We start from the raw sequence: 18,775 nt of genomic DNA on the forward strand, positions 1-18,775 counted from the left end.
TTTGTGCCTGTGTGTGTGTGCTGCATTATGTGTAAGTGTGTATCATCGTTCATTTGCACAAGAAGATTATTGTGTTATTACACAAGTGCATCTGTTTCAGCCTAGTCTTGTGGGATTAGTTTCAGCCCACAATAAGATCATTGCATACGAGTTAAGTTTTAAAAGAAGAATCTGAATAGGTACATGTACATGTACTGTACATTTAGAATATGTGTTTGCTGTATCAATGAAGGTCATTATTTTCTTAATTGGTAGGGAAAACTTAAAAGGATTATATTCATTGCTATGTCTCTGTAATATTATAGTCACATGCTCCAGGCCTTGCAGACCACCCCACTGACCCCAGCTTGTAGCATTGCCTTATAAGGTAGCACTGTGTTTGAACAAGATGGCAGTGGCCGGGACAAACCTCAGCTTTGGTAAGTGTTTTAACAATAGGGTGTGTTAATTATTGATTAATTTTATAGAGACAGACTTCAAAAATCATCTAGACACAAGGGGACTTACATTTGATGACTTAAGAGCTCATCAGTGTACTAATATTGTCCTACTCAAACTGAGTGAAAACTTAGATAACTGGGACACTGCTGGGTTGTACTTGGAAATCACACTTCCTGAAGTCAAGGCCATCAAAGTTAATAATAGCTCTGAAGAAAGTAGAAGAGTGGCACTTTTAAACAAGTGGAAACAAAAGAATGGAGATGATGCCACATATTACAATCTTATATCTGGTTTACATGATGCTAACAGAATTGATATTGCTGACCAAGCACTAGACTATTTGAAAGAAAGTGAGTTTTCATACTCTACAACACCTTTAGGTATTATGTAACACATGTGAATGGTACATGGTACACCCATATTTGATGTTGATCCTTTTTTGTCTTGTTATTCATTTATTTGAATGCAAGTAGCTTAATCAATCATAATTTGGATATTCTTTCAGGTATAATTGAAATAAGAAGGCAGCAGGAAATAGCACGGCGAAAAGAGGAAGAACGACAAAAGGAAGAAAGGAGGCAGCAGGAAATAGCACGGCAAGAAGAAGAAGAACGACTAAAAGAAAAGCGGCGGCAGGAAATAGCACGGCAAGAAGAGGAAGAACGACTAAAAGAAAAGCAGCAGCAGGAAATAGAATTAGAATTCAAAATGAAAGAAAGTATGTATTAATGTATCTACATGTATATAATTATGTGTATCATTCCCTTTTAGATTTTTTGACCAGGATAAAAAGTAAGGTGCTATCAAAAGGTCTTGATGTTCCTGATCTTCAAGTGAATCTGAGACAAGAAGACGTTGAGTCAGTAGCAGAGCTCATTGGAAGAGATTGGTATACATTTGGTAAATGTATGAAAGTTGAGGAGAGCACATTGGATCATATTAAAGAAGTGGGAGGAAACAAACCAGGAAGGAAGAAGAAGCTTTTGGAACATTTGATTATTAAAAAAGTTCGCTTTGAAGATATAATATATGGGTTGTACAATTCAGCTGATGAGCATAATCCAGCTATTAATGGTGTTCTAGAATATATATTCAGAATTAGGATTAAAAAAGGTAAAATTGTAAAAGTGAAATTAGTGTAATTATTTTTCATAATAGATGGTCAGAATCCAAGAGCAGATGAGAAGCATGATAAAAGTTCAAAACTTGTTGAAAAGGAAGAGCAAAATCAGAGTTTAAAATCATATCCAAAGCTATGCCCCCAATATCAGGATCCAGCACAGCCAACACCATTAAGTCCATCCAGCAACACTGCACCAACCGTTTTCAGACAAAGAGTCCCGTGGCAAGCAAAGTTTGAGGAGAGACGAGAAGTCCAGCCTAATTTAATAACACGAAGTCTAAGTGACTTGAAGCCTCATAATTACAGGGAGCATTTCTATAGTGCATTGTGGTTTGAAGAAGATGAACATATCAAGAAGCTATCAACTAAGTATGTAAAATAAGTACTGAATAATTTTGATTTGTTTTGTCAGGTGTGATGGTGCAGGTAAGCTTACAATATACCATCACGAGAAAGTTCCCTCTTTTTTTGATCAAAGTGATGATTTTTATTATGGCTATATTTCTGGCTTATCTGATGATAAGATTGAATATGCTACTCAAGCAAGTGACGATGTCACAATATTAAAGCCAGATGGCTCTGATATATGTGTAGCATTCAAGCATTACTACAACTTTGATCACCTTGAAAATCGCATGTACATAGTTGCTCCTGATTCTCCTGAATTGCTCGAAGCAATGAAGAATGGTAGAGCAGTTGAAGGAGGAAGTGAGATTAGTATCTCTGCTCAGTTTACAGTGAAGTACTCCTACTTTAATCATCTTCACAATGCTGTTATCAAGGCTCCTGAGTACGTTCTTCCTTGTCTGTTGCGGTGTTGCCTGATGTTTTTTGTTTCGGTCAGCTGTTCCTTACATTTGATCCTCGACATTCTGATTTCCGTTGTATGAAACTAGATGAAAAGCTTCAGTTGAAAGCTTTAGAGATGATCGTGTCTGAGTCTTCATCAATTGGCAAACCTGCTCCTCCTGTCATTCTTTATGGTCCGTTTGGTACTGGTAAAACTCGAATCCTCGCTCGTGCTGCCTTTGAAGTGATGATGAATGGTGTCAATAAGAATAAATGTACCAGAATATTGATTTCTGCTCACCACGAAATATCAATTACAACCTTCATTTTTGCTTACTTTGGTGTAATTGGAAGAATATTTCGTCTTCCTTTTGAAGTCATTCTAATTTCTAGACGAGAAAATTATGGTGTTTATAAAGATATGTATATGACACCAGAGGAGTTTTCCAAGAAAAGTGCTTATATAAGCACAATGAGTCATGTCATCATAATCGCTACATATACCACTTCTCTAAAACTCCACCAATATCTCTACTCTCCCGAAGGATTCTTCACACACCTTTTTCTCGATGAAGCAGCTCAGGTCCGTGAGCCTGAAGCTATCACACCACTTGCTCTAGCTACTAAAGATGCTAAAATAGTTTTGGCAGGTGACCATCAGCAGGTACATACAATGTAACTAAATTATTTTGTGCTTTTAGATTAAGTTAATTTTTCTTTTATAGGTTGGCCCTAATATATTGGTACTGGGAGAAGAAGCCAAGAAGTTTGGGCTCAATGTTTCCTTGTTGCAACGTTTGTTGAAAAGATATGAAAATATTGGTCGAGTAGCAGCACGTTATGTCACTAAGTTGTCAGTGAATTACCGATCACATAATTCATTGATAGATTTGCCAAACCTATTCTATGAGAATTTGGAGATAAACCCTGACAAAAGCCTTCAGAAATGCAGTAGCCCTACTGGTTACAGTTTTGTGTCTGCTGACTCAAGACTGATTGAGCAATTTGATGATCCAGATCAGCAATGGGTTGAAGCATGCATTGTCTTAGAAGAGGTTCGAAGTTACTTGGAAAGGATGAAGCAAATAAATCCCAACTTTAATCCACGACATAGTGTCTGTATTATCACATCAACTAGGAAGCAGGTATAGAGTAAACTAAATCTAGATCTCAGTAATAGTACTAATTATAAAAATATTTTGCCTTTCTTTAAATACACATTTATGCAGTTAAATCACATCAAAACAATGGCTTTTAGATACAAAGAATATGAGGCAGTTAAAAAAGTTAGCTTTAGGCCTTCTTTTATGATACAAGGTGAGAGCTATAGACTATAAGTATATCTATATCTAGACTATTATGAATAGGTTATGAGTTTCAAGCTATCTTTTTAAGTCTCTTTGAGCTGGTAGAAAATGATGAAATGAATGCCTCCTATACTAAAAGCCTGTTCAATCCTTACGTGTTTAATACTGCTATAACACGGGCTAAGTTTCATGTGGTTGCAATTGGAAGTCCAGAAGAAGTAAAGCAGTTTGAACTTGACACACTCTCTCATCCAGACCGTGGTGGCAATACTACAAAATGCTGGCATGAATATTTGAAATTGTGTGCTGCATTGGGAACATTTAGCCATCATATAGATCTATCTATGTTTAAAAGGTGAGTTTGCATATTACATAGTAGGTTATAGGTCTAATAATTTTTATTATTGTAGAAAAAAAACTGAAATCTCTGATCCTAATATGGAGAAGGTCAAATAGTGATGGTGACTTTTAACCAAGAATGATTGTTAGGAATAAATTCAAATAATTATTTTTAGTGGCAAATTATGTATCACTTAAAAATATAATTTATTTTTTGATTAACGTACCATACAAGATGATTTATTGGCAGGAGTAATATTTGGCAAGTTTGCCTGTGGAAAGAAATTGGCAAATTTTATATTGGCTATTTTATGCCATGTGCCATTAAGCATGCTCAGTTTGAAACAAAATGGTTGATTTTATATTGGCGATTTCTTGATAGAACTGCCAATGTTAATTCCCCACCAATAAATCATCTTGAATGGTATATCTAACATTAATCACAGCCACACCTTTCCTTAAGCATAGATGCTATACAAGCCTCAAGCATGGAGGCAGCTAAAGATTTATTGAAAAGAGCTGTGGAACTTGATAAATCAGAAAAATATTCAGAAGCTTTAAAGACACTGACACCTTTTAAAAAAATGCTTTCTTAGCTACATGTAGCTCTCAATTAATTTGAATAAACTATCAATATGATATCTTCTATCTCTTTGTGTGTGTGAGCTGCATTTATGTGTAAGTGTGTATTTACACAAGAAATTATTGTGTTGTTAAATAAAAATACTGTAGCCCACAATGAGTTGTAGTGTATGCATTCCAATAATGCCATATATGGTCAGGGAGCTGAGTTGGCACTTAAAATAGTAAGCTATTGATTGCTGACTATTGATAGTAACAAGAGTACATAATTTACAGTACTCTTGATAGTAATTATAGGACTTCTTTGTTTGGTAGGAAAAGCCTTCAAATTAGTAATTGTGGGGACATTAGAAAGGTACTATACATAGGAATAGTTATCAATACATGTATATGTACAGCTTGAACCGCCTAGTTATGATATTCATTTATGATAGCAATCACATGCTAGGCACAAGACCTTAGTATTAATACCTTATAAGGTATTATAGCACTGTTGTGTTTGTCAGTGTTTGAACAAGATAGTAATGGCAGGACCTGTGACTGACCCCAGCCCAGTTACCTTTGGTAAGAATTTACTTGCTAATTGATTATGACTACTTGCTACTTATTATTATTTATAGAGGCATACCTGAAGGATCGTTTAGATACAAAAGGACTTACAATTGATGATTTAAAGTTCCATCAGTGTAGCGAGAGTGTGCTACGCAAACTGAGTAGAAGTCTAGATAACTGGAAGCTAGTTGGTTATTCCTTGGAACTCACACGTTATGATATTCAGGCCATTAAAGATGATAACAGCTCCATTGAAGAGAAAAGAATGGAGTTGTTATACAAATGGAAACAGAAGAATGGAGATGATGCCACATATTATAATCTTATATTTGGTTTACATGATGCTGACAGAATTGAATTGGCTGACGAAGCTCTAGACTGTTTGAAAGAAAGTGAGTTTTAGCACTTACACTTTAATGTAATTGTTAATTAGCTATACACTCATTTGTTGAGTGTTTTCTGAAAAAATAGTGGATAAGGTCTCCATTTGCCAAAATGTGACTGTGAAGATCTAGATTTTATAGGGTTTATACTCTAAAGGCCCCCCATACACTAAGCAACATGTTGCTTGCAGGGATTTGTGGTTACTTTGATCTTGTAAGCAACATGTTGCCAGCCTCGGAAATAGAAAGCTGGCTTGCAAGACTAGGCAACATGTTGCAAGATCAAAGTAACCACAAATGTTGCTAGCAACATGTTGCCTAGCGTATGGGGCCTTTATTCATTAACACAATGTTTAATTATCCTTTCTTGTATGCTTATTATCTTTCAGATATAATTGAGATAAAGAGGCAGCAGGAGAAAGCACAGCAAGAACAGGAAGAGCGAGAAAAGGAAGAAAGGCTGGAGCAGGAAATACAACTAGAATATGAAATGAAAGAAAGTATGTATCAAAAATCTGCACATGTGTGTCATTTTTGTTTAGATTTTCTGACAAGAATGAAAAGTAAGGTGTTATCGAAAGGTCTTGATGTTCCTGATCTTCAAGTGAATTTGAGACAAGAAGATGTTGATTCAGTGGCAGAGCTTATTGGGAAGGATTGGTATACTTTTGGAAAGTATATGAAAGTGGAAGAAAGTACATTAGATCACATGAAAGAAGTGGGGAAAAATAAAATTGAAAGAAAGAGAAAGCTGCTGGAACATTTGATTAGTAAAAAAGTTCGCTTTGAAGATATAATATATGGTTTGTACAACTCATCTGATGAGGATAATCCATCTATTGATGGCATTCTAGAATATTTGTTCAGAATTAGGATTAAACAACCAGAAGGTAATTATTAAAATGAAAATAACGTGATTCACTTTTGTAACAGAATCATTTGATAACAGTTTAAAGCTAGAGGAAAAGCAGGGCCAGTCATACAAAAGACAGAATCCAATGTCACAACCTCAGGGTCAGAGTTCACCACCATCTCTCACTGTTATCAGACAAAGAATTTCAGTCCCATGGCAAGCAAAGTTTGACAAAAGACGAAAGAAGCCACCTGCATCATCACGATTAATATCATGTAGTCACTTAAATGACTTGACACCTGATAATTACCGGGAGCATTTCTATAGTGCACTGTGGTTTGAAGAAGATGAACATATTAAAAAACTGTCAAGAAAGTATGTACATTAGCATCCTGCAAATTAATATTATTATTATTATTATGGGATAATTTTCAATAGGTGTGATGGTGTAGATTACAAGCTCACCATATATGATCCAAAAAAAGTTCCTTCATTTCTTGCTCAAGATTCATTTCATAAGTATAGATATGGTTATATTTCTGGCTTATCCGATGATAAGATCGAGTATGCTACACAAGCAAGTGATAACATCACAATATCACAACCAGATAGCTCAACACATTTATGCATGGCATTTAAGCATGCCTACAACTTCGATCACCTTGAAAATCGTATGTATATTGTTTCTCCTGATTCTCTCAAATTGTCTGAAGCAGTGAAGAATAGTACCACAGTTAGGGAAGGGAGTGAGATAAGTGTCTCTGCTCAATTTACAGTGAAATATTCCTACTTTGATCATCTTCATCATGCTGTTGTCAAGGCTCCTGAGTATGTTCTCAAGTGTCTGTTGCCTGATGTTTTTTCTTTTGGTGACCCATTCTTTACATTTGATCCTCGGCATTCTAATTTTCATTGCATGGAGCTAGATAAAAAGCATCAGTTGAAAGCTCTAGAGATGATTGCATTTGAATCTCCATCAATTGGCAAACCTGCTCCTCATGTCATTCTCTATGGTCCATTTGGTACTGGTAAAACTCGAATCCTTGCTCGTGCTGCATATGAAGTAATGATGAATGGCATCAGTAAGAAAAAATGTACTAGAATATTGATTTCTGCTCACCACGAAATATCAATAACAACCTTCATTTTTACTTATTTTGGTGTAATTGGAAGATTATTCCGCCTTCCTTTTGAAGTCATCTTAATTTCTAGACGAAAAAATTATGGAGTTTATGCTGACATGTACATGACACCAGAGGAGTTTTCCAAAAAAAGTGCTTATATAAGCACAATGAGTCACGTCATTATTATCACTACATACACCATGTCTCTCAACCTTTATCAGTACCTCTACTCTCCTGAAGGTTTCTTCACACATCTTTTTCTTGATGAAGCAGCTCAGGTCCGTGAGCCAGAAGCTATCATACCGCTTGCTCTAGCTACTAAAGATGCTAAAATAGTCCTAGCAGGTGATACCCAGCAGGTATGATTAAACACTATATACTATCAAAAAGTTATTACTGTACATCATTAGGTTGGCCCTAATATATTGGTGCTGGGACAAGAAGCCAAAAAGTTTGGGCTTAATGTTTCTTTGTTGGAGCGTTTGTTGATGAAATATAAAGAGATAGGTCCAGTGACAACACGTTATGTCACTAAATTGTCAGTGAATTACCGATCACATAATTCATTGATAGATTTGCCAAACCTATTCTATGAAAATTTGGAGCTGAATACTGACAAAAATTTTCAGAAATGCAGTGGCCCTACTGGCTATAGATTTGTGTCTGCTGACTCGAGGCTGGTTGAGCAATATGATGATCCAGATCAGCAAGGGATTGAGGCATGCATTGTCTTAGAAGAGGTTCGAAATTACTTGGAGAAGATGAAACAAATAAATCCCAAATTTAATCCTCGACATGACGTTTGCATTATCACATCAACAAGGAAGCAGGTATATTTTTACTTGCCACAATTTTCTAATTTATTTTTTATAGTTGAATTGTATCAGAAGCATGGCCTTTAATTACAATAAATATGAAACAGTGAGAAAAGTTAGCTTTAAGCCTTCTTTTATGATACAAGGTGAGGGCTACAGTACATGTATAATCTTTTCATGTACATGTTTTTATAATAAAAGGTCATGAGTTTCAAGCTATCTTTTTAAGTCTCTTTGAGCTGGTAGAAGATGATGAAATGAATGCCTCCTATATTAAGAGTTTGTTCAATCCTTATGTCTTTAATACTGTCATAACAAAGGCCAAATTTCATGTGGTTGCAATTGGAAGTCCAGAAGAAGTTAAGCAGTTTGAGCTTGACACACTCTCTCATCCTGACCGTGGTGGCAATGCTACAAAATGCTGGCATGAATACTTGAAGTTATGTGAAAAGCAAGGAACTTTAAGTGGTATTAGGTATGTACCATTATACATTTTGGTAGCTATTTCAATTTTATGTATGTACATTACTATAGTAAACAATTGTTGCCATATAAAGTTTCTGGTAAGCTATCACTTCATATTTTATGTGTAGTAAGTTAATTTTAATCTTTTAGAACTAAATGAAAAGGAGGAAATATCTGAATTTATGTCACTTGAAGATGAGCTTCCAGCATTGAGTGATACATTGAGCCCTGATGAAATTTATAGTTAGTTTATGTTTGTGCACAACTGTGATTATGCTATAAAATTGTTAGATTTAGAAAATATTCATATGTTAAATGAGAAATTAAAATCAGTTACTGAAAAATTGGTTGTAAAGGATAAAGAAGTTAGAACAATGAAAGTGACGTTGAACCAATGCCAAGAAGAGTGTAAGTTTATTGGTATTGTTGTGTATTTAATAGAGAACCTTAGTAATCAGAAAGATATCAGAAGAGAAAATAGCTTTAAGAATTAGTACTATCAAAGGAGAATTGAGCCAATGCAAATCAGAATTTAAAAGTTAGTTTATCTTTTATGCCTAATGAAAATTAAATTGTTTTTATTATAGTCGAAATAGAAACTTCAAAAAAGAAATTTGAAGATGAGATTGCTTCAATTAAAATCCATCTAGAAGGATTAAGAGAAGAAAAATTTACTGTGCAAAAAGAAAAGGAGTCAGTTGCTAATTGTCTAGAAGAATTGAAGAAAGAAAAATTAACTATGCAATCAACTTTAAAAGACCAAGATATGTATGCAGCAAAATTGAAAAGAGGTACAGTACAGAATAAGTTTCCCTGTTTTATATAATCATTATATAGAAAAGGAAAATTTGAGGTCAACTATGCAATCAAAGTTAGAAGAAGCAAAGAAATTGAAAAAAGGTAAAGTATAAAATAGGTGAGACTGTGATGATATCATTGCACAACACACTAGAAAATAAAAATTTGATCTCAAAGAATAATGAAATTGCTGCTGAATTGAGCCAATTCAAAAAGATAAAGTGTAAGCTTTAAAATTTATTTTTGTGTGCATGAAGTTGTGACATGAAATTATAGTGACTGAAGAAAAGTTAGAAATTGACAGTGGACGTGGATTTAGAGCCCCATCAACAGTGAAGGTGTCAAGGAAATTTTCAATGGGTCTTATGTATACAATATTTTTATTGTTTCTTGTGGCTACTTGCTGGAAACCAGATCCCAAGATATTTATTAGTAAGAACATGAGATTTAGTTATCATTATCATAATGCTTTTATAGGCCCTTTACCAGGTGTCAAAGTTATTGCATCAAATAGATTCTTAGTAGCAGGTGGTCAGTCTAGTCAGTTACACTGGGAGGAGTATGGTTTGATGCTTGATATTCCAAGTGATGCACTTCCTTGTGGCTTTCTGGCTGAGGTTGTCATTCGTGTTAGTGTGTCTGGCCCATATGTTTATCCTGATCCAAAAACCTGGAAACCAGCCAGTGCTGTATACTGGATATCAAGCAGTAAAGAATTTGTAAATCCTGTATTACTGGGTATATGGCATAATGTGAAAGAAATTGTAAAAAGCTCATCGATCAAAATATTAACAGCTGAAGACACCCCACAGAATATGTCATATATATTTAATGAATTCTTGGGTGATTTTAGTGTCAAAGGATCTTATATCTATTTTAAGCTCACCAGTTTTAGTGGTAAAACAGCAAGTACCAATTCTGAAGTCAAATTTCAAGGTGCTTTATTCTCCAAAAAGTCTGAAATTTACAAGTGGGACTACAGCCTTGTTATTTACAGGTCTCAAGTTAATGGTGTGAGAAAAAGTGTAAGTTAATTGCTCAAAATATTTCTTGTGTTTTATGGCTATTGTGTAGCTACTGGATGATGCAGACTATGAAGGCTGGAGTCAGGAAACAAAAGACTTTGGTGTAATATTTGAAAAAAACAGCACAATTTTAGAGCTGAATATAACTGCTGATCCACCTGTGGAAAATTGGGAAGTTCAAGAAAAATTTACTCCACTTTCTGTGAGCTATGCATGAATATCATTTTTCACAATATTTACATAATGTGATTGTAGTATGAAAAGGATGAGCTTCAAAGTCAGGAGGATATAGAGAGTAACATGCAATTTATGCTTTATTGGAGTGGCAGTGGTCCTTTTGTTGTCAGCACTTGTCTAAAATTTCCATTGAAAGGTGCAAAACGCCCAACAACTATCACTGTGAATCCTAGTACAAGTAAGTGGCCTATGTTACGACTTGTGGGCTATTTAGTGTACTACTCTAGGTAATCTTGAGACTGAGAGCAAAGACACTAAATTCAACAAACGTAAGTTTTATTTTAATTAGCTGCTTAGTCTCCTCATGCATTCAATCAGCATTCTGGTTTTATATACTGTAGGTATGAAACAAGAATTAAGTATAAAGGATTTGGATGAAGTTGATTCAGTGTTAAAGAAAAACAGTTTTGACAGTAGTGAATGGAAGGTCCTTGGACTAAAGTTAGGTTTATTTCCACCAAAACTGAACACAATTGAAAATAATAATCCTAAAAATTCTGAAGCATGCCTAAGAGCCACCTTAGAGGCATGGCTACAGCATGTGGATGGTGTTGATAAGAATGGAGGAGCAAATTATAATGCATTGGTTAATGCTCTTGTAAAGATTGATCAGACATCAGTAGCTGAAAGTAGGTGATACTTTGTTGTTATCATTTACTTGAATATTTTTATCGTAGAAATAAAAGACCATGTACATTAGATAATGTCACCATTCCCAAGATCCTTTTTTGTATAACTGCATAACATTCAATGTTTTATACATGGTTTAAATCACTTATTATTTTATTCTAATTCAAAACTAAAAATAAAATAAAATTCCAAATCCATAGACCCGCCCATCAGTGCTGTTCAGCCAGAGAAATATTTAGAGTCTTTAATATGCTACGAGGAAGGAATACAAAACTTACTGAGAGCAATGGAAGGAAGGTTGATCTATAGGTTCATAATTTTGTTAGATGCTTAAATCAATTTCATGTATTGTAATAGTAATAATAATATGTAATGTTATTTATGTAATATGCATAGTGATGTACATGTACTTATGCTGTTTTAAAAGTTTGAGCTAATTCCAACAGATAATTTTTAAATTATGAACATTTTTGTAAATTGGCTAAATTTTGGAAAGTACCTAAGGCTATAGCCCATGGTTTTTTTGAAAAAATGGCTCCGAAATCACCCCCAATTTTTATTACATTTTCTGATACATATTGATGTACTTATGCTATGTAGCAAGTTTGAGCATTTCTTTTAATTATAAAAATTGAGAATTTTCTCAGCCATTTTTGGTGAAATTTAATTTTTGACCAAAGGCTATAACCTAGGTCATTGGCTCAATTTTTGAGCAACTTTAAAAATTTATTCAAAATCCAAATTTGATCGATATCAGCTCAAAATTGATACACAATATTGTAAGGACATGAAAAACAAAAAAAAATATGTAGCAACTTGACAATCCACTGACAAGAAGCTGCTTGAAAATCCTGCAGGAAACCCTGATGTATACATTGTATACATTGTATGGTTTTATGTGTATAGTACAGGTACATTGTATATAGTAAAATACATGTGGATTCTACTTTCTCTTTATGTACTTTCTTTTCGGAATATTCTATTAATTTATTGTTTGTTTAAACTCTGTTTTGTTTATGCATGTGTATATGTGTATATGTGTGTGTGTGGATACATTATTAAATATTATAGCATGTACTGTACATGTACATGTACCCGGTACATATAAAAAGTCTCAATGGTATTATGTCTTGTAGTAATGTGTTTGTGTCTGTATTTGTGAATGATCTCTTTTGATTAAAGCATTTCATCAGTCTTGTTGCTATAGCAGCAGTCATCTTTATAGGCTCTAAAGAATGGTGAATCATAGAAAACTGCAATCATCATTGTTGTTGTTGTTGTTAATTAATTATTAATTATTAGTGTTTGACTTAATTCATTTTTGTGACACCTTTCTTAAAAAACCCTTTCTTATAACTACATCTCTCAATTAATTTAAAGTTTGAACTATCATTATAATTTCTTCTATCTCTGTGTGTGTGTGACTGCATTATGTGTAAATGTGTATTATCGTTCATTTGCACAAGAAGATTATTGTGTTGTTAGACAAAGTGCATCTGTTTCAGTCTATTCTTGTGGGATTAGTTTCAGCCCACAATGAGATCATTGCATAAGAGTTAAGTTTTAAAAGAGGGATGTGAACATGCAAGTAGATGTACATTTAAAAGCTACAGATGTGTTTGCTGCATTAATTTAATGTCATAATTTTCTTATTTGGTAGGGAAAACCTAAAAGGATTATATTCATTGCTATGTCTGCATGTATATGATATGATAGTCACATGCTCTATGGTCCACCCCAGTTTGTAGCATTACCTTTTAAGGTAGTACTGTGTTTGAACAAGATGGCAGTGGCAGCTAACCCAGCCGGGACTAACCTCAGTTTTGGTAAGTGTTTTATATAATAGGGTGTGTTAATTATTGATTAATTCTATAGAGACAGACTTCAAAGATCATCTAGATACAAGGGAACTTATATTTGATGACTTAAGAGCTCATCAGTGTAGTGATAGTGTCCTACTCAAACTGAGTAAAAAACTAGGTAACTGGGACACTGCTGGGTTGTACTTGAAGATTGTAGCTGATGAAATCAAGGCCATCAAAGTTGATAATAGCTCTGAAGAAAGTAGAAGAGTAGCTCTTTTAAACAAGTGGAAACAAAAGAATGGAGATGATGCCACATATTACAATCTCATATCTGGTTTATGTGATGCTGACAGAATTGATATTGCTGACCAAGCACTAGACTGCTTGATGAAAAGTAAGTTTTTATACTCTACAATAGAAACTCACATTACATGTACATGTTACTTACATATTTGATCTCATTTAATGATAATATTTTTTAGATATGATTGAGATTAAGAAGGAGCAGGAGAAAGCGCGGCAAGAACAGGAAGAGCGGGAAAAGGAAGAAAGGCGGCAGCAGGAAATACAACTAGAATATGAAATGAAAGAAAGTATGTATTAAAAACATTTGTATAGATTTATGTGTGTCATTTAGATTTTCTAACAAGAATGAAAAGCAAACTGCGATTGAAATGTCTTGATGTTCCAGATCTTCAAATGTATCTGGGACAAGAAGACGTTAATGAAGTTGCAGTCCATATTTCGAAGGATTGGTACAAATTTGGAAAAATTATGAAAGTTGAGGAGGGCATATTAGATCATATTAAAGAAGTGGGGAAAGACAAACTGGAAAGAAAGAGGAAGCTATTAGAACATTTGATTAGCAAAGAAGTTCGATTTGAAGATATAATTTATGGGCTATACGATTCAGCCAATGAGCATGATCCATTTATTAATGGGATACTAGATTATTTGTTCAGAATCAGGATTAAACAGCCAGAAGGTAATTTTAAAATGAAACCAATAATAATATTAATTTACATAAATAGAATCACCTGATGGTCAGAATCCAAAAACAAATAAAAAGTGGAGTACCAGTTCAAAACTAGAGGAAAAACAGGGTCGATCATACAAAAAGCAATATCCAATATCAAGACCTCATGATCAGAGTTCAGCTCCATATCTTACTGTTTTCATACCAGTCCCATGGCAAGCAAAGTTTGACGTAAGACGAAAGAAGCAGCCTACATCGTCACAGCTAATACCACAAAGTCACTTAAATGATTTGACGCCTGATAATTACCGGGAGCATTTCTATAGTGCACTGTGGCTTGAAGAAGATGAACATATTAAAAAGCTGTCAAGAAAGTATGTACACCAGCTTCATACTGTAAATATATCATGAAGTGATCATTTTCAATAGGTGTGATGGTGTAGATTACAAGCTCACAATATATGATCCAAAAAAAGTCCCTCCTTTTCTTACTCAAAATTCATTTCATAAGTATAGATATGGTTATATTTCTGGCTTATCCGATGATAAGATCGAGTATGCTACTCAAGCAAGTGATAACGTCACAATATCACAACCAGATAGCTCAACACGTTTATGCATAGCATTTAAGCATCACTACAATTTCAACCACCTTGAAAATCGCATGTACATAGTTGCTGATCATCCATCTAACAGTTTGTTTGAAGCAATAAAGAATGGCACCGAAGTTAAAGATGGGAGTGAGATAAGAATCTCTGCTGAGTTTACAGTGAAATATTCCTACTTTGATCATCTTCATCATGCTGTCGTCAAGGCTTCAGAGCATGTCCTCAAGTGTCTGTTGCCTGATGTTTTTTCTTTTGTTGATCCTTTTCTTAGATTTCAGCCTCAACATTCTGATTTTCGTTACATGAAGCTAGATAAAAAGCATCAATTAGAAGCTCTAGAGATGATTGCATTTGAATCTCCATCTATTGGCAAACCTCCTCCTCCAGTCATTCTCTATGGTCCGTTTGGTACTGGTAAAACTCGAATCCTCGCTCGTGCTGCATATGAAGTGATGATGAATGGTGTCAATAAGAATAAATGTACCAGAATATTGATTTCTGCTCACCACGAAATATCAATTACAACCTTCATTACTGCTTACTTTGGTGTAATTGAGAAAAAAATTCGTCCGCTTCCTTTTAAGGTGATTTTAATTACCAAACAAAAAAATTATGGAGTTTATGCCGACATGTATATGACACCAGATGAGTTTTCCAAGAAAAGTGCTGACATAAGCACAATGCCTCATGTCATCATAATCGCTACATACACCACATCTCTAAAACTCCACCAATACCTCTGCTCTCCCGAAGGTTTCTTCACGCACCTTTTTCTCGATGAAGCAGCTCAGGTCCGTGAGCCTGAAGCTATCACACCACTTGCTCTAGCTACTAAAGATGCTAAAATAGTCCTAGCAGGTGATACCCAGCAGGTATGATTAAACATTTTACTGTATAACAGGAAAAATTAGCTGAGTTATATTTTGGCCATTGGTGGAATAATAATAAAATTGCCAAAATATATTTTGTTTTATTTTGAACAATTTGCAAATATAACTACAAATTTGCAGACTACCAAATTTTCAAACTATATCTTAAATTATTATTGTACATCATTAGGTCGGCCCTAATATATTGGTACTGGGAGAAGAAGCCAAGAAATTTGGGCTCAATGTTTCCTTGTTGCAGCGTTTGTTGGGGAAATATGAAGAGATTGGTTCAGGAGCAACACGTTATGTCACTAAATTGTCAGTGAATTACCGATCACATAATTCATTGATAGAGTTGCCAAACCTATTCTATGAGAATTTGGAGATAAATCCCGACAAGGAATTTCAGAAATGCAGTGGCCCTACTGGCTACAGATTTGTGTCTGCTAACTCAAGGTTGGTTGAGCATTATGATGATCCAGACCAGCAAGGGGTCGAGGCACGCATTGTCTTAGAACAGGTTCGAAAATATCTGGACAAGATGAAACAAATAAATCCCAAATTTAATCCTCGACATGACGTTTGTATTATCACATCAACAAGGAAGCAGGTATATTTTTATTTGCTATAATTTTCTAATTTAATTGTTTAGTTGAATCGTATCAGAAGCATGGCCTTTGATTATGACAAATATGAGACAGTGAGAAAAGTTAGCTTTAAACCTTCTTTTATGATACAAGGTGAGAGCTACTCTATCCATGTATAATGTTGTATACTGTTGCTTCTAAAATAAAAAGGTCATGAGTTTCAAGCTATCTTTTTAAGTCTGTTTGAACTGGTAGGAGATGATGAAATGAATGCCTCTTATATTAAGAGTCTGTTCAATCCTTATGTCTTTAATACTGTCATAACAAGGGCCAAGTTTCATGTGGTTGCAATTGGAAGTCCAGAAGAAGTTAAGCAGTTTGAGCTTGACACACTCTCTCATCCTGACCGTGGTGGCAATACTACAAAATGCTGGCATGAATATTTGAAATTATGTGAGAAGCAAAGAACTATTTCAAATGAAAGGTGACTTTACATGATGCAGTGTATCAATGACTTATGTAATTTAGGAAAAGTGCTGAGAAACCTATGCGATCTGTTTCTAATAATGTACATATAGATGAATCATCAAAAAAAGATGCAGTACCAGAAGGTATGCATATGCATTATTTTTGTCAAATTTCTTTGAAGCTGAAACAAAAGTTCAATGCAAGCTTGAAAATGTGTTACAAGATGGTGATCGAAGTCAAAAATCAGACATACATGTAGATCTAATACGACCAGAAGGTTGGTATAGTTAGTTGCAATATTCATAATTGACTTTATTTTAATGCTATAGAGCCTATAGCTACTGTAGCTTCAAGGCAGCTGTCTTCTATGAGTTCCATTGATGGACAACTTAAAGAGATAGAAACAAGTATAAACCTATAGTTTTGTAAATTTATGTAAAGCTTGTTTAAAAAATAGAACAAATGGAGTTGCTGAGAGAAGGTACGTACCTCTATAAATTTATGATTAAAATTATAACATTTAAAATCATCAGAGAACGCACTGTTAAGAGAAAAAATAAAGAGTCTTGAGGAAGAACTTGAAAAAGGTTTGAAACTCAAGTAAAAAATTTTTTGAAATTTTTTTTAGAAAAAAGGAAAAATTACAAAAATAAAGACAACAAGAAATAAAGCTTGTTTTATCACTTGACTTTTATGCATTGTTTTATTTATTAAAAGATCAGTGGTACAATATAGATCTATAATATCTCCGCCCAGTTACAAATCAAAAAACATGGAGGCAGCTAAAGATTTATTAAAAAGAGCTGTTGAGCTTGATAAATCAGAGAAATATTCAGAAGCTTTAATATGCTACGAGGAAGGAATACAAAACCTACTGAGAGCAATGGAAGGAAGGTAGGACAATACTGATTATATAATTCCTTTCATTAATGGCACACAGACCTGAGGCTGAAGTTAAAGATATAAGAAAAAGAGCTGAGAGTTATCTTGCTCGTGCAGAAGAAATAAAGAAAAGAGCAAAAACAGAGAAAGGTAACATGTAAAGGGACTGTATGGGATTGTGGTCTACCATTAGACTGTATGGTTATTTTGTGTTATCAAGAGTGGATCATAGCTACTTTTGATTACAAGTATAAAAAATACTTCATTATCCATGTAGTTATGTCTTTATTATTATTCTTGTCTAATTTTCCAGTACAATCAAAGCAACAAGTAAAGTATCTTCATATTCCAGAGGGAGCTACTGGCTATAGTTATTACACAATCTTTAAGTCATGCTTAGAGAAAGGAGGAATCACCTGGGTAGAGGTAGAGGATCCTTACATCAGATACAATCATCAGGTAATCATGTGATCGTCATGTGATTAATTTTTTCGTAGGTTCATAATTTCGTTAGATTCTGTGAAATGTTAGTAAAGCATTGTCTACCAATGCTTAAGTCAGTTTCATTGTTAACTGGAGTAGGAGAGGTAATCAAGTGATGAATTGCAATAGTAATGATAATATGTAATCAGTTATTTCTGTAATAATATATACATATTGATGTACTCATGCTATATAGCAAGTTTGAGCTGATTCTGAAAATATTTTTTGATTTATGAGCATTTAAAAAAACGAGCCAATTTTGGAAAAATATCCAAGGCTATAGCCCATGGTTTTTTCCAAAAAATGGCCCCGAAATCATCCCAAATTTTTATTACATTTTCTGATACATATTGATGTACTTATGTTGTGTAGTAAGTTTGAGCTGATTCCGACAAATATTTTTCAAGTTATGGCCATTTTTTTAAATGGGCCAATTTTTGAAAATTATCCAAGGCTATATTATGGCCATTTTTTTAAATGGGCCAATTTTTGAAAATTATCCAAGGCTATATTATGGCCATTTTTTTAAATGGGCCAATTTTTGAAAATTATCCAAGGCTATAGCCCATGGTTTTTTCCAAAAAATGGCTCCGAAATCACCCCAAATTTTTATTACATTTTCTGATACATATTG

The 18,775-nt window shown here is 34.2% G+C and overlaps 4 protein-coding genes across 4 annotated transcripts; all 4 read left to right on the forward strand.

Annotated features, from left to right (window-relative positions):
- Positions 1-302: 302 nt before the first annotated feature.
- LOC109586762 (uncharacterized) lies at positions 303-2,820 on the forward strand. Its single transcript, XM_020002967.1, has 8 exons — positions 303-419; positions 468-791; positions 947-1,159; positions 1,213-1,554; positions 1,600-1,933; positions 1,977-2,358; positions 2,409-2,696; positions 2,791-2,820. The coding sequence occupies exons 1-8, from the start codon at positions 389-391 to the stop codon at positions 2,818-2,820; spliced, it is 1,944 nt and encodes a 647-aa protein (XP_019858526.1). The 5' UTR covers positions 303-388.
- On the forward strand, positions 2,784-4,174 carry LOC109587615 (RNA helicase Mov10l1-like). Its single transcript, XM_020003851.1, has 5 exons — positions 2,784-3,017; positions 3,079-3,498; positions 3,583-3,670; positions 3,721-4,015; positions 4,071-4,174. Exons 1-5 carry the CDS (start codon positions 2,826-2,828, stop codon positions 4,114-4,116), a joined length of 1,041 nt encoding a protein of 346 aa, XP_019859410.1. The 5' UTR covers positions 2,784-2,825; the 3' UTR covers positions 4,117-4,174.
- Positions 4,175-5,069: 895 nt separating this feature from the next.
- On the forward strand, positions 5,070-11,625 carry LOC109587639 (uncharacterized). Its single transcript, XM_020003864.1, has 23 exons — positions 5,070-5,145; positions 5,202-5,525; positions 5,906-6,016; positions 6,059-6,406; positions 6,450-6,744; positions 6,808-7,852; positions 7,904-8,323; positions 8,367-8,454; positions 8,510-8,783; positions 8,843-8,871; positions 8,924-9,016; positions 9,065-9,181; positions 9,225-9,311; positions 9,361-9,564; positions 9,611-9,673; positions 9,726-9,794; positions 9,848-10,003; positions 10,049-10,596; positions 10,646-10,798; positions 10,852-11,011; positions 11,061-11,102; positions 11,175-11,462; positions 11,511-11,625. Exons 1-23 carry the CDS (start codon positions 5,106-5,108, stop codon positions 11,531-11,533), a joined length of 4,977 nt encoding a protein of 1,658 aa, XP_019859423.1. The 5' UTR covers positions 5,070-5,105; the 3' UTR covers positions 11,534-11,625.
- A 1,212-nt stretch (positions 11,626-12,837) lies between these two features.
- LOC109587648 (probable helicase with zinc finger domain) lies at positions 12,838-17,793 on the forward strand. The gene is made up of 16 exons (XM_020003869.1): positions 12,838-13,289; positions 13,339-13,662; positions 13,751-13,861; positions 13,906-14,253; positions 14,300-14,618; positions 14,674-15,724; positions 15,912-16,331; positions 16,374-16,461; positions 16,519-16,792; positions 16,837-16,919; positions 16,958-17,053; positions 17,106-17,183; positions 17,234-17,257; positions 17,310-17,363; positions 17,405-17,670; positions 17,717-17,793. Exons 1-15 carry the CDS (start codon positions 13,184-13,186, stop codon positions 17,443-17,445), a joined length of 3,417 nt encoding a protein of 1,138 aa, XP_019859428.1. The 5' UTR covers positions 12,838-13,183; the 3' UTR covers positions 17,446-17,670; positions 17,717-17,793.
- Positions 17,794-18,775: the final 982 nt, after the last annotated feature.

The sequence above is a fragment of the Amphimedon queenslandica genome, unplaced genomic scaffold (genome assembly GCF_000090795.2).
Source record: "Amphimedon queenslandica unplaced genomic scaffold, v1.1 AMPQUscaffold_13513, whole genome shotgun sequence".
NCBI classification, from domain to species: domain Eukaryota; kingdom Metazoa; phylum Porifera; class Demospongiae; order Haplosclerida; family Niphatidae; genus Amphimedon; species Amphimedon queenslandica.